A 14,550-nucleotide genomic window follows, 5' to 3' on the forward strand; every position below is an offset into this window, starting at 1 on the left:
TCTAATACTCATACCAGAAAGACAAAGGCAAAGTAATTAATCTGTTTTCCAAGTCATACCATGAAACATCCCATTCTTGTTATAGACAAGGAGGCATGTAATTTTACCTGCAAGTTATCAGATCTATATAGTATAGCAAGCGAACTTTGCAGCAAAATTCTTCATGTAGAGGAAGACTTCTGGTAATGACTCAACCAGAGCTAAAGCAACACTAATGTTTGCCAGCCCCAGTTTCCATCTTAACCCCCCAAATAAAGACTCTTTTTAAGGGAAAAAAAACCTAGAAAACTGACACTGGCTATCAACTAAAAAAAAAATCAAAACAGCCTGCAACAGCAACTCGAATTACAAATGCTAGAACAACTCAACAATGAGTCTCCACGCTCTTCTCAATAGACCTGAAGTGACTCTCTTAAAAGACCGAAAGAGGTGATGAGTGTCACATTCCCTTTAAGTCACTTCAGTTTTCAAAAGCCTTATTGATTGTTTGAGGATTTATGGGGCATAAATATTGACCGTCTGATGCTTTAACGGAGACCTTTCCTGCTTTCCGTAGAGCTGGATCTGGGCTGGAGTTCAGCTCCCTGGTGCAGCCGCTCAGTGGCATAACATTAGTTGGTAACTTGAACTCGGAAACAGTGATCTGGTCTTGCCCACATGGTGCCTGAAAATAGGCTCCAAAGGGATCTCTTAGGGCCTGTGGTCCAGTGTTTCTACGAAGTTCCTGCCACAGTACCTTCGGAAGGGTCACCCCACCTGTGGCTGGAGACATTCAGAAAAGGTCGAATTCTAGAGTGTTTGTCCAAATATTGGGTCAAAATCTGTCTCCCTGTTGCTCATATGGCCTTTTGGAGCATCAGAAAATAAGACTCTTTTACATGCTTGGAAATAGCTTTTCTGCCTTCCCCTCCCCTTCTTTTAAATCTTCTTTGAGTTGAATATCTTTCATGTGAGATGGTTTCTCGACCTCTCTAGTGTGGTCACCCTCTATTGGATACCATTCTAATTTTCAACACCCTTTAAAAATATCCAGTCCCCACGACGAAAAGCAGAGTTTCAAAAGTGCTCTAGAAGCTTCAGAATCCAATTCACTTCCCTTAACTGGGCACAGGGAGACGTAATAGCCATATGGAGTGTGGTTTCCTGGCATTGATGCTTACTAGCTCTGTGGGACCTTGGGCAAGGTAACCTCTTGTTTCCGTATCCATAAAGGGGAGATACTGAAAATTAAGCATAACGGCAATGAAAATAGTGCCTGGCACATAAAAAGTGCTCTATAAATGGTAGCTATTAATATTACTTGTCTTGTTTTTTGTATTAAGATTCAACAGAGAGTATCACAAGTCAAACTAGCTTGAGGAAGGAAAGGAGGGAGGGAGGGAGGAGAGAGAGGAGGGAGGAAAGGAAAGGAAAATTATCGGTTCATGTTAACTAGAAAGTCCAGTGGGTAGCTCATTCAAGGACTCAGATGACATAAATGGGACACACTTCCTCTCCGTCTCTATTGCTCCCTCCTCTCTGGTGGCAAAATGGCTCCCAGTAGGTCTGGGCCCACATCCAATCCTTTCAGCAAATCAAACAGAAGATGCAAACCTCTTTTCCAACAATTCCAACAAGAATATCATCTCATTGGCCCTGATTGTCTTGGCTTTAGGTCACGTGTCCATCTCTCAACCCATCACTATGGCCTGAGGCATGCAGTGATCTGATTGGCCAGACCAGGGTCATGTGCTCACTCCTGGAGCTGAGGGCCAGGGGGGTAGTATTTTGAGGAAGGTTAAGGTGCATTTATCAGCAGAAGGGTGATGGGTGCTGGCCAGGCAAAATCAATGGATGTTCACTGCAGATTATAAATGCCTTGAGAGCAGGGACCTTCTCTTATATATTTTTTTGTCTGCTAGGCAGCCTGGTACAATAGTAGGTGAACAATATTGGCTGAGTTACTGGAGACTCTGCCATATGCCCTATGAGACCTTCTAGGGAGGGTTTGGCTGCCGCTCTGAGGGAAGACCATCTGATGATAGGACAGCCCCACCCCACTTCTGCCTAACTTTCTCCTCCACCACCTCAAGTCTCCAGAATCCATGGTGTCTTTCATACTCTATATGGAGTGACGTGGATTAAAACAGAGCAACACCTACAGCAGGTGGTGGCCTGGGCTAAGTAAAGGTAGGGTCCCGACGCTTTTTAATTTTGTCACGTGCTTTCTGCACATTGGTCCATGAACATCCACATGAGACTGTAATGGATTCCCTTGGAACAAAGGCATTCATTGCTGAGGGTTTGGAGGAGGGAATTCATGCATTAGAAAGGGGGACGGGGTAGAAAAGTATTCCTCCAAATTAATGACTAGATGGAATTATTTTGTCTTTCTTTTGAGTATATGGATCATAGATAATGTTACCATTTCTTATTCCATGCAAGGAAGTTGAAGGCTGAGATTATTTGGTGACAGTGTTTCAGAGAAAGGCTGTTCATCCTTGTGCCACAGACAGACATGGGTGGTTCTGGATGAGATGAATCTCTGGGGGACTTTTCTTGGTGGAGAACTGACTCCTCCAAGCCTAGGGGCTTCCAGTCAACTTACTTATTTACATGTTGTCTTTGTCTTATTTTGTGCTGCGCTTTCAGGGTTAAGTAGTTATGACAGAGGAAGCGGTTAGAGCCTGACTGTTTTCCTCCCACTATGTCACTGGCTTTGAAGGAAGCTGGTTCCTTTTTCAAGGTTGTACACTGGCAAAATTTGGAGTTTGAGAAACAACTCAAATTTCTGATACTGTGTTTAGTCTGTGTTTAACTGCACTGCACTACCCTGTGAATACAAACCAAACTAAATTAAATAATTTGACCCAACGCAACCAGCCAAGCAAGCAACCAACCACCTAGATGAAAACTGTTAAACACAAAGATTGGAGACAAGAGGAAAAAAAGAGAGAAATGGCTTTTGTGACATTTCCTTTTACATGAGTAGTTCTTAAGCTTCAGTGCAAGAGTCAGCTATGGTGCACGGTAAAATACAGACTCCCAGGGCTCACCTTAGAAAGTCTGACTTAGTAAGTCAAGGCTGCAGCCCCAGAACTGCGTTTTAAATAAGCATCTCAAGTGATTCTGATGTACATGGTCTCTGGACCACACTTTCAAAAGTTATAGGAAGAAATTACCAGGAATGTATTTCTTTTTAAAAATATTTATTTATTTAGGCTGCACTGGGTCTTAGTTGTGACACATGAGATCTTTAGCTGCGGCATGTGGACTATTAATTGCAGCATGCGAACTCTTAGTTGCAGCATGCATGAGGGATCTAGTTCCCTGACCAGGGGTCTAACCCAGACCTCCTGCATTGGGAGCATGGAGTCTTACCCACTGGACCACCAGGGAAGTCCCATACCAGGAATGTTTTTGCTGAGATGACCTCCATCTCTGGTATCATGATATAGATAGATGCCCTTACTTATTCTCAGCCCCTGGAATCTGTGGTTGGGGAGAGAATAAATGAAATTGGCAGAAACTGCCCATTTTCACTTCTGTTTAAATTCAAGTAGAGAATATTCAAGCTGAAAGATTTGTTTGAGGCTGTTTTGAGAACCATAGAAGCCAATTGTCAAGTGTTAAGAAGGTAATTATCAGTTAGTAATCATTGATTAGGAGCCATGCCCTTAAGTTTTTCCTTTCCTTAGTATTAGGGAACAAACAGTCACAAGACCCAGTGGGCTGTGTTTTTAATAAAAAACAAAGAAAAGATTAGAGTACATGTCATGTTCTAAATGTAAGTATTGTTTCATTAAATTTTTGTAGTTGTGTGTGCGGGTGCATGTGTGTTGGTACTGGTTTGTGATGCAAAATGTATTTTTTGTTTACTGTGGGTCATGGTCAAAAAAAGGGAAAACATTTGCCCTACACTGTAACAACTCTGGAGAGAGATTCTCAGTTGCCGTATTTCTGAGACTTTCTTTGGTGTGTGAGTATGGACCACACTGCTCACTGGAGTATGTGCTGCAACTGGCAGGAGCTCATGAAATTGATTTCCCTACCAGACTTGAAGCCCTGCAGCCCAGTTTTAATTTGTTTAAATAAAGATAGAGTAGGCAGGGGAAAGACATTGATGACTGTAATAAGATTAAATTAGTAGGAGCTGGCAAGGAGGCATGCTCTTTTTTTGAGAGTGATAATGGAGAGATGAGGGAATATCAAATTAGTAAAATTGGAGGAGGACCCTGATTGGAAAGAAGGATCCAGATGCACGAAATTTGGGGTTTGGTGGGAAGGCCGCTGTGGTAATATAATCAGGATATTACTGATGTGAGGAGGAAGGCCTCTCTGGGAAGATGCCCTATTTCATTACGAGAGCACCTTGATAATGCATCTTGCTAATGGATGAACTGCAAAAAAGAACCACAAAACAGAACACAACAAAAAACGTGTTGTGTTTTCTTTCTCGTCCTAGATTTCAACGGATGACCCTTCTGAGAAGGATGCACTGCAGCCCGGCCGGAACCTGGTGGCTGCTGGCTATGCACTCTACGGCAGTGCCACCATGTTGGTCCTGGCCACGGCGAATGGAGTCAACGGCTTCATGCTGGACCCGGTGAGAGACCCCAGGGGAAGCTGGGTGCTTCGCTGGTGGCTGTGAGTGAGTGTTTATTGTGTGTGTGTGTTGGGGGAGAGGCAGTACCTAGAGGTGGAAGATGAGGCCCGTGAAGGGGCAGAGATGATGGGTTGGGGAAGGGGGGAAGGGAGATGGAGGGACCACCATGAGAAGATTATCGAGGTGAGAAATGGTGTCTGTCCAGAGCATAAGGAGTCTTTCTTCCACGATGAATTCTTTAGAGTGGACGTGACTCAGCTGACTCAGATGCCCACTGGGCTGAGCAGGCCACACAGATGAGTGGGGTGTGCTGGGAAAGGATGGTCAGGGTGGTGGCAGGGCAGTGGCGGGGCACTGGGGAACTGGGGAGGTCTGTCAGTTGTTACTCCTTGGGAATAGAGGCTCAGTCTTGCCAAGGCTTCCAGTGTTTCAAGAAACACTGGATTTTTAGAAAATGTAATATTTCTGGATGTGTAAAACACTGTGCTAGCCAATTAAAACACGTTTGTGGACCAGATGGGGCCCGTAGATGGTCTGTTTGCCACCCACGCTATCCATTACTAGCTTATTTTCCTGAGGTGAATGGGTGTCCCGGCTGAAGCAGTGGACCACCTCATTTCTTCAAAATTAGCTCCGAAATTCACTTGATGTGCACGTGCACGCAAACCTTCAGTGAACCCTTGTGGATTTGAAAGGCTTTGACGAACTCAAGGAAGTGAAAATAAAGAAGGAAATGAAGATAATTCCTTAGTCTGTCCAACTTATAGAGAAAAACACCCTCGGGAGCTCCCTGGTGGTCCAGTGGTTAGGACTCAGCGCTTTCACTGCTGGGGCCCAGGTTCAGTCCCTGACAAGACTAAGATCCCACAAGCCACGTGGTTCGGCCAGAAAACAAAAAACGAAACAAATTCCTCACGGAGAGGAGCCCAAGTTGCCATGAAAAATATTCATTAACAATTTTTAATTTGTGGATAATTTCTTCCACATGTGTATTAATTGGACTTCTTTATTTATTCTGTTAGATGATAGTTTCGACAGAGCAGATGAATTGAGCAAAGAAATCTCTTTACATATTTGGCATAACTAAACCCACCATTGAAATGAACTCCACAGAATCATCTTCCGTAGGTCGGCACATTCATTGTGCATTGGGTCCAGTGTCCCAAGGGAAAAAGAATTGAGGTTATAGATACCTTTCAGTTTTAGAAATGTCCTCAGATGACATTAATGAAACTATTTATTTGGTGCTTTTTGCTGACAGACCGAACACCAGGTACGGTCAGCTGCTAGAATCCTGGGAGGGGCCGGTTGCTGGTGGTGGGGCCTCGAGGTTTGTGGGTGGCGGGTGGGAGAAATCGGAAGGTAGGCTGCCTCTGTCTCCCGCACGCTTGCACAACTGGACTTTGCCTCCTTGGAAGCACCCGAGCTTAATAAATCAACAAGGGTAGGGAAACAGCACAAGTTTAAGCCTCCAAAGGAGGTGATTTCAGGGTAAAGTAGGGGCAGAACCCGAGCGAAGTTCACTCTGAGCCCAGGGTACGGTTTCCGAAATCACTGATGTTTTGGGTTTATCCTCTCAGCAGGCGTTTACCGCTTCCCCAGACATGCTTCTGGTAACTTCTCTGTTACCTTTCAGCTGATGGATGTGTGGAAAACATGAAACCTCTTCTTATTTCCAGATTGCAGACCTTGTGTCGGGGAGTAAGTCTCTGTGTGTTTGATAGTCTTTTGTCCACCTCACACTTAATGGCCACTCAGTGTTTGGAGGCTGCGCTACCCCTTGCTGGCTGACCTCCCAGATCTGATGAATGCCTGCAGGGTAGGGGTCAACCTAGTGCTTTCTTTTCATTTTGGCTGACAGTTTCCGCTAAGAAGACCACAGCAGCTTTATTTGCATTTCTAGCAGGCTTTAAGGTTTGAAAAGCTTTTCAGTCTCTTTCTCCCATACAAGGGACTAACCTCCTTCACAGCTAGGATGTTCCGGCCAGGTACCAGGGCGGGGTGCCCGCAATGCATGGCTTCATGAGCACCTGTTGTGTGATGCCTTCATTTTCCAGACTTTTACCAAAAAAACCATAAAAGAAAAAAAGAAAAGAATCACTCACAGTGACACCTTTCAGTGACCACTGTTAATTCTAGTCTCTTTTCTCCCCCTACCCTCCTCTCTCCCTCCCCCACTTCCTCTCTACTTCCAACAGGAACCAAGCTTTGCTATGGGAATAAGTGGCTGGGAAGAGATGTGTCCAAGGTGGGACCTCCCTTCTTAACTCTGTCTCCTCCCCAGATGGGCGGAGCCTCAATCACTCTCTTATCAGGGACGCGTAGGAGCCCCAAACAGTCCTCAGTCCAGAGCTATAGGAGTTATGTGACACCTTACTCCAAAGCTCGAATCTCCTTTGAAGAACCTAAGCCTTAAAGGCATCAGCTTAGCACTGGGACTTTGTGGGAGGCTGAGTTCTGAGAAGCACTCTGTAGATCAGTGAGCAAAGGCACCAGAAGCTATATATGCTGTGAATCGAAACTCACGGTGCTCGGGGAAAGTGACATCAAGATAGAAACGAACAAATGGAAAGCTAAGAGCAGCCATGAACACTTTGGTGTAACTCAGCTGCCCATCTCTCCCGATATCCTACCTCCTGTCTGCACCAATTTTTTTTTTTTTTTCCAAAGGCATGGGTGTCCCAGGCCAAGGAGAAATCATTTCACAATGAAATCATTTCACAATGTTACAAATATTGAATCATTATGTTGTACACCTGAGAGTAACAGAATGCTATGTCAATTATACGTCAGTTGAAAAAACAAAAAGATAAAAAGCAAGCTCTTTGTGCTGAAGGACACACGTGACCTCAGGCCTCACGCCACCCCCTCCCACAGGCCTGAAGGAGATGTCACGACTCCACCTTTCCTTCCTGTTTCACAGGCCATCGGAGAGTTCATCTTGGTGGACAGGGATGTGAAGATCAAAAAGAAAGGGAGTATCTACAGCCTCAATGAGGGCTACACCAAGGACTTCGACCCTGCTGTCGTGGAGTATGTCCAGAGGAAGAAGTTCCCCCCAGTAAGTGAGGGCTGCGGGGTCGGGGTTGGGGGAGGGCCCCTGAGTTATGTGTTTATTCATGATCTACCCTGGAGAGAAAGGCGGCAGGGACAGAAGCGGGTGGATTCCACTGTGCTGGGGACTGGAACCTCTGCCCTGAGATGGCAACCCCTTTGCCACTTTCTCTTGGCAGAAGAAAATCAGGACTGTAAAGTCCGTCAGATGAATGAAGTCATGGCAATAAAACATGCTTCACTGCTGGGATCCCTGATCCCAGTTGGTACGAAACGTGGTCCTTGCAGCCCAGGCCCCAGCCCTGTGGCACCTGAAGGATTTCTATCCGTCACCTCTAGACTCAGAGGATCCATCGTGGCATCTCTCTAAAGAGGTTACAAATCACTGAACACGAAGAGAAGAAATGGCTGTTTGTAGAGACGGTTCTATGTAGGAATATCCAATCTTGTCCTACTCTTGTTACTGAAAGCTCGGCCTCTCTGTACACACCGGTGCCGAAGCAAATCTCGGAGACAGAGTTTTGGGTGAAGTAGAAAAGGATAGCTTTATTGCTGTGCCAGTCAAAGGGGGACACACTGGGCTCCTGCCCTCGAAAACTGTGTGTCCCAGGGACTTCCCTGGTTGTCCAGCGGGTAAGACTCTGCGCTTCCAATACAGGGGGCCCGGGTTCAATCCCTGGTCAGGGAACTAGATCCCGCAGGCCACAGTGAAGATCCCGCATGTTGCAACTAAGACCCGGCTCAGCTAGAATAAATAAATATTTTTTAAAAAGTTGTATAGAAAAAAGAAAGAAAAAGAAAGAAAGAAAACTATATGTCCCACCCTGGGAGGATTTGATGAGGGTTATATAACAGTGGTTCGAGGCTGGGGTCTCTGACAAGATTAGGGTGTGAGCAGGGCCTGCCCGCCTTAATCTCGTCTCAGGTGGTTTCCTAATCTTGACCAGCTTCTCTGGTCCCTTTAATCTTGCCTCAGGTGGTTTTTTAGCCGTTTCTCCCTTGATTAGCAACTGTTTAAATCTGCCCTTTGGAACTCAGGGAAGGTCATGGAGGCTGGAGTCTTGCCTACAAGAAACGGGGGACAAAAGGGCCTCCATGCCTGGGAGCCCCACCGGGCCTCACTCATTTTCACTCTTGCTTAATGCCATGGAAGGCTGCTGTGTTCTGAGGAAGAAGCCCAGATGTTGTTGGTTTGGCATTCAGGGCCCTCCAAGCTGGCCCCAGGCTCTCTCTCCAGCCTTATTATGTCTCCTTCCACCTTTCCCTAGAGATCCCTTCCTGCCCCCAGCTGCACCAGGCTCCTCCCAGGGCCCAAGGCAGACTGCATGTGCTTCTCTAGTTGCCCCACCTTTGGCTGGGCAGTTCCTGCTCCTGCAGAGATGAAAACCCCACCCTTGCCCCCTCTCCTTAGCTCTGCAAAATCTTTCTTCTCCTTCAGGGTCCTGCTAAATGCCTGCCCCACCCCGAGCCTGAATCCACCACACCCTCCTTAGGGCCTCCTCAGGTAATTTGAGCTATTGTAAGATGTAAGAGGCTGTCTCCATGATTCCATTTTCTGCTGCTTGGGGACAGAATTTTCATCCCATTTCCTAGCACAGCCCCAAACACACACCTTGATGGTGCTCTGTTTGACTATTGAATCAAATAAGCATAGAGGACATGAAGAGACCTCTTGAGGGGGCTATGTTCTACTTTGGTGGGAATAGGACTGAGTTGACGCCCTGCATTCAATTTGTGCTTTTCCTGGAATTTCTTTTCTGTTCTTTCCGGAGGAGAAGGGCCGAAAAAAGGACCATTCCAGGGCGCGGCGCTGGGCTTGCCACATTTGGGAGCGCCCCCTGAAGTTGGGCGCACAGCCTCCCGCCGCCCTGCCGTTGGGCTGGTGGAGGCCGCAGCACTGCTAGGGTTGCATCAGTCCTCCTGTTTGCACTATTTCTTTTTGCGACCATGGCCCCGCCTTAAGTATTTCCAATTGAGAAACAAAACCTCAGGAAACCGAAACTTAACCAGCCGCTCTCGCTTCTGTAATTACGCTTGCTGACCCCCCCCCCGCAACCGTCCAACCAATCAGACGGCGACTACTGTCTCTGTTTAAAAGTCAACCAATCGGCGACTAGTGTCTCTGTTTAAAAGTCAACCAATCGGCGACTAGTGTCTCTGTTTAAAAGTCAACCAATCGGCGACTAGTGTCTCTGTTTAAAAGTCAACCAATCGGCGACTAGTGTCTTTGTTTAAAAGTCAACCAATCGGCGACTATGTTTGTACCGGTCTATAAAAGAGCTGTACTAAACTCCGCCAGGACCTCTTAGCGTCACCGGCAACGAGTGCGCGGAGGTCCAGGTTCGAACCTGCAATAAATGACCCTTGCCGTTTGGCTTTGACTCTCGACTCTGGTGGTCTTGTGGAGGGGCCTCGCGACCTTGGGCATTTCACTCTCTCTTCTGTAACCCTAACTATTGCTGGTCTTAACCTTGTAGGACAACTCAGCCCCCTACGGTGCCAGGTACGTGGGCTCCATGGTGGCAGATGTTCACCGCACCCTGGTCTACGGAGGGATCTTTTTGTACCCAGCTAACAAGAAAAGTCCCAACGGAAAGGTAAATAAATCCCCTGAAGAGTGGTTGAGAAGCAGTGGATTTCCTTTGCAGCCTGGGAGATTTGACTGAGGAAGAAAGGTCATGGTAGCTGTTATGCTCTGCAGTAGGGTGCCAGGGATGTCTGTGGCATATTCTTTTCTAGATTAAAGGCTGTCCTGGTTAAAGCCAGGTGATATCAGCTAAAGATGATCTCTTGAGAGCCCTTTCATTGCTAAAGATAAGTGATGATGCTATGGTCAGAGGGTACTAAAAGTGCTTTCTGCTTCCACTGGATACACGTGGTTTGGCTTGGGCAAAATGAATGCCATTCATAAAATGAAATGAAACAGTCCAGCCTCATTACCAAGGCAGCAAATCACATATGAATCCCAAACAGAGGTCTTCTTTGATTGTTTTCAAAAGGCATAACATTGAAATGACTAGTGAGCTGACATTTGCTGCTTAGAAAATGCTACCTTTCTAGGGAAGGAAAGCATCTCTGGGGACACCTAGAGCTTTCAGGTAAGCTGCAACTGATGCATTGGTCTCATGCCCACAACCTTCTTACAAGCCAGGGGGTGGGCTGTGCTTGCTTATGCTGGAGAAGGGACACCCACTTTTCTTCGACACAGAGGGACAGTGTGTTTCCTTCTCAAGTATTGTCCCTTTGTTTTTCCCAAAGGACAGACAGGTTTTTCTTATTTTATTTTATTTTTAATGTGAGAGAAGGAATAGGAATAATCCCCATAGTTAGAAATGGATGTATTTCAGATGTGCTCAGATCTCTGTTTATGGCATGTGGCGTCCAGTTCACTGAAATCATTAAAACATTCACTCTTACCATAGCCACCTACCTCGGGCATCCCAACCTATGTGATTAGCCTGCTTTATAGCACTTTTCTCTAATGCCTCAAAAAATTGTTCCTTAACACAAATATTGAGGTTCCTCCTTTTCCTTTTTTTTCAGTTTTGCAAATCTGACCCTGACACCTGTATGGAAATAGAGTCAGGAAACACCTGCAAAAAGCTGTCTACTCAGTAGGCAGACTGCATGAAAATGCATACAATAAAAAAGTGAATATTTAAAAGTAAATTCCAAGATGTATAACATACTAAATCCCAACCCTCAAGCCTTAGGAGAATTGTAAAAGGAATGTGTACAGAGTTGCAAACAATATTATACTGTTTGGAGGAGCCAGTCTGCTTTCCAGATGTCTGCAGCCAGACACTACCATGGACTTTTAAATGCTTATAGAATAGGCAAAGGTCCATCCAAAACACACACAGAATCACTCATGAGGTCCAGTTTCCGTGCTATAAAGAGAAGGGAAACATCGGTTCTGCCAAAATGTCATTCGGTCCTGAGCCCAGGTGGTCTGCCTCACATCTGCATCAGGCAATCTATTGCTGGCTCTTGATGGATGGCTTAATTTAACCAAATGGTTAAATTAACCATCCAGTCTTAGATGCAACCTTGTGATGGAAAGTAAGGGAAAGTATCAGTTCATTTGATCAGCTCTGCACTATTTTGCTATGAAGCAGATCTCTTTTCTGTGTAATCTATTCTGTTCTGAGAATGCTGCTCTTGTTTTCCAGTTGAGACTATTGTATGAATGTAACCCCATGGCCTATGTCATGGAGAAGGCAGGAGGATTGGCTACCACTGGGAAGGAAGCTGTATTGGACATTGTTCCCACTGACATCCACCAGAGGGCGCCAATCATCTTGGGGTCTCCTGAAGACGTGACTGAGTTCCTGGAGCTATATAAGAAGCACGCTGCCAAATGAAGAGCTGGCCTTGCCCACACCAAACAGAATTGCCTTTTATCTGGACCTTTGATCTCACAGGGTGCTACCCGATTCTGACTGTGCATCAGATATTCCTAGACATAGAAATAAAAAGTATGGATATTTTCACCATCAAATGCTGTGTAATGCCTTATGCTGCCTAACCAAAATGCTATCTCAGTAATGCCACAGATGGTCACGATATGTTTTGAGTGGATAGAGGAGAAATAAACATATTCTTCCTTTTTCTAAAAAAAAAAAAAGTCTTCATTGCTTTGTGCCAAATAACAGTAATAATAATAACAGCTAATGCATATATCATTAGATAACTCATTTAATCTTCATAACAACCTTATGAATTGGGCACTGTGAATAACCCATTTTGCAGTTGATGAAATGGAGGACCGAGAGGTGAGGTAATCTGCCCAAGGTCACCAGCCCATGAGCGACAGAGCTGGGATATGAACCCAGGCAGTCTGGCCACTAAACTCGGAGTTAATGAATCGCTTCTCCTGTGTGTTGTCTGTTCAGGTCTGGGTGTGCAGCATCAACATGAGCAATGCTTTTAAGCCCTCCTGGGAACTGGAGAAGTGATATATGATTGGTGGTACCCATCTAGGACCTATTGGCCTCCTGTACATGGGTGTAAGCATCTGAGGCACAAATGAAGGTTTAAGTTATTACTCAGTGATAAGTTTTTTATAAAAACATAACACTTCATTGAATTAACATAATATAATAATTCCTAAGGTTTAATTACCATAAAGAAAAGGATTCATCATAAGAACAAGATTTAGGAAATACAATTGGTTGCAAACAAGCACTTTTCTATTAGGCTCTGTGTAAAAACAGTTCCTCCCTTAGCTGACCCTGGTTCTTTCTGGACTGGAATTCCAAGATTATAGCAAGTTATATCCGATGTTAAGAAACATCTGGCCTTTCTTAAGCTCTACATATATTAGGATTTTGCCAATGGAATGTAGGTGGAAATGATGTATACTAATTCTAGTTTGAAAACCCAATGAATAATCCTTCATCCACTCTTTTTCATGCATTAAAAGTCATGAGTTTCAATGACAGTATTACAACAGGACAGAAGCCTGGGTGTCTGAGCCACCACTCTGTCTACATTAGGTTGTGATGTGAAATAGAAATGAACCTTCGATGTACTAAGCTACTAGGATTTCAGGCTTATTAGTTATTGCAACATAACCTAGGCCATCCTAAGACTGAGCTTGGGAAAGCTTTTTTTGTTTTTGTTTTTAACTTCTCTGAACCCCAGTTTCTTCATTAAAAAAATGTTAATTGTAGTACTTATTGTTGTAGTCAAGGCCATATTCACTGTAAGTAACCTACTTAGGCCAACTAAATCAGAAAGGGAATTTGTTGGAAAGATTCATGAAGTCCAGTACCACTGCAGAGGAGGACAGCTTACAAAGAACACATCCTTCTTAGTTCCAGCATTATCATCCAATTCACTAGTGTCTGTGTCTCAAGCTAAGTTCCCAGGACAGAAAATCTGATTGGCTCACCTTATATCAAATGTCTACCTCTGATCCAATCAGCTGCAGCCAGAGACAGGGTCACACAAGCAAATGTGTCTTGAATCTTCCTCTTATGGGCAGGGTGCACTTTTCTCCAAGATGGGGATCATGGGCTAAGCAGATACCTCAAAGATATCTGCTATGCTACACACAGGGATGTTGAGGTTACATGAAACGGCATATGCCGGGCTGATTCTGCATTGTCACGAGCTTGGAAGTCACCACTCCAGCCTAACTAACTGCAAGTGAAAAACTGAAAAGGCTGAAAAGTCAAAAACTCTTCTTGGGTCCATAAGAGAAGGAAGGACACAGGGCAAACCATTGTCCCCAAGGTTGGCGAGACAGGTGAAAACAGGCAGTCACATCTCACCAGAGCAAAGACTCATGAAGGGAAATTGCTGCAGGAGCCAGTGCTGGGGTCTAAAGCCTGAACTGTAATTAACAGATTGCTGGAAGTTCAGCCTGGACAGTTCTGAGAGTTAAAAAAATTCAGGGCAACCTACAGGGGGCCCCCAGGATTGTGAGTTTTACCTCTAGGAGCTTGACCAGGATACCACAGTGAATGCTGGAGAAAATACTGGGCTTCTGGCTGGGGATGGGAAGGAAACATTTTGAAACACACCAGAGCACTCTGTTCTTAACAAAGCCTGCCCTCAAGGGAAATTAGTTAACTAGAGCAACCCAATCAAGGATTATCAGTCTTAACTGACCTGGGGAAGGGAAATACCCGACTCTAGCCAGTTCTAGCCATCCCATACCACTTAAGGGGGGAGAAAAAAACGGAGAAACACTTGTGAAGTTCATAATCTAGAAGCACAGGCTCACAAAATGCTGAGACCTAATCATAGGACTAGGTCCCTCCCCTCACATCTCACCACCTCCTTACTAAAAGCCTGTTTACAGCAGTTCCTTTTATCCAGTACACTATATCCAGCTCTCAAGAAAGAATTACAAGGCAAACCAAAGGGCAAAAAACCACAATTTGAAGAGACAGAGCAAGCTT

At 45.1% G+C, this 14,550-nt stretch overlaps 1 protein-coding gene across 1 annotated transcript in view; it reads left to right on the forward strand.

Moving 5' to 3' along the window:
- Nucleotides 1–12,140, forward strand: part of FBP1 (fructose-bisphosphatase 1) — a 28,005-nt gene extending 15,865 nt beyond the window's left edge. Inside the window, exons 4-7 of the mRNA XM_004283039.4 lie at nt 4,445–4,585; nt 7,509–7,646; nt 10,117–10,236; nt 11,812–12,140. Coding sequence (XP_004283087.1) covers nt 4,445–4,585; nt 7,509–7,646; nt 10,117–10,236; nt 11,812–12,003 — 591 coding nt within the window. The 3' untranslated portion in view covers nt 12,004–12,140. The remainder of the gene's footprint in view (nt 1–4,444; nt 4,586–7,508; nt 7,647–10,116; nt 10,237–11,811) is intronic.
- The last annotated feature ends 2,410 nt before the right edge of the window (nt 12,141–14,550 follow it).

The sequence above is a fragment of the Orcinus orca genome, chromosome 6, assembly GCF_937001465.1.
Source record: "Orcinus orca chromosome 6, mOrcOrc1.1, whole genome shotgun sequence".
Lineage (NCBI taxonomy): Eukaryota > Metazoa > Chordata > Mammalia > Artiodactyla > Delphinidae > Orcinus > Orcinus orca.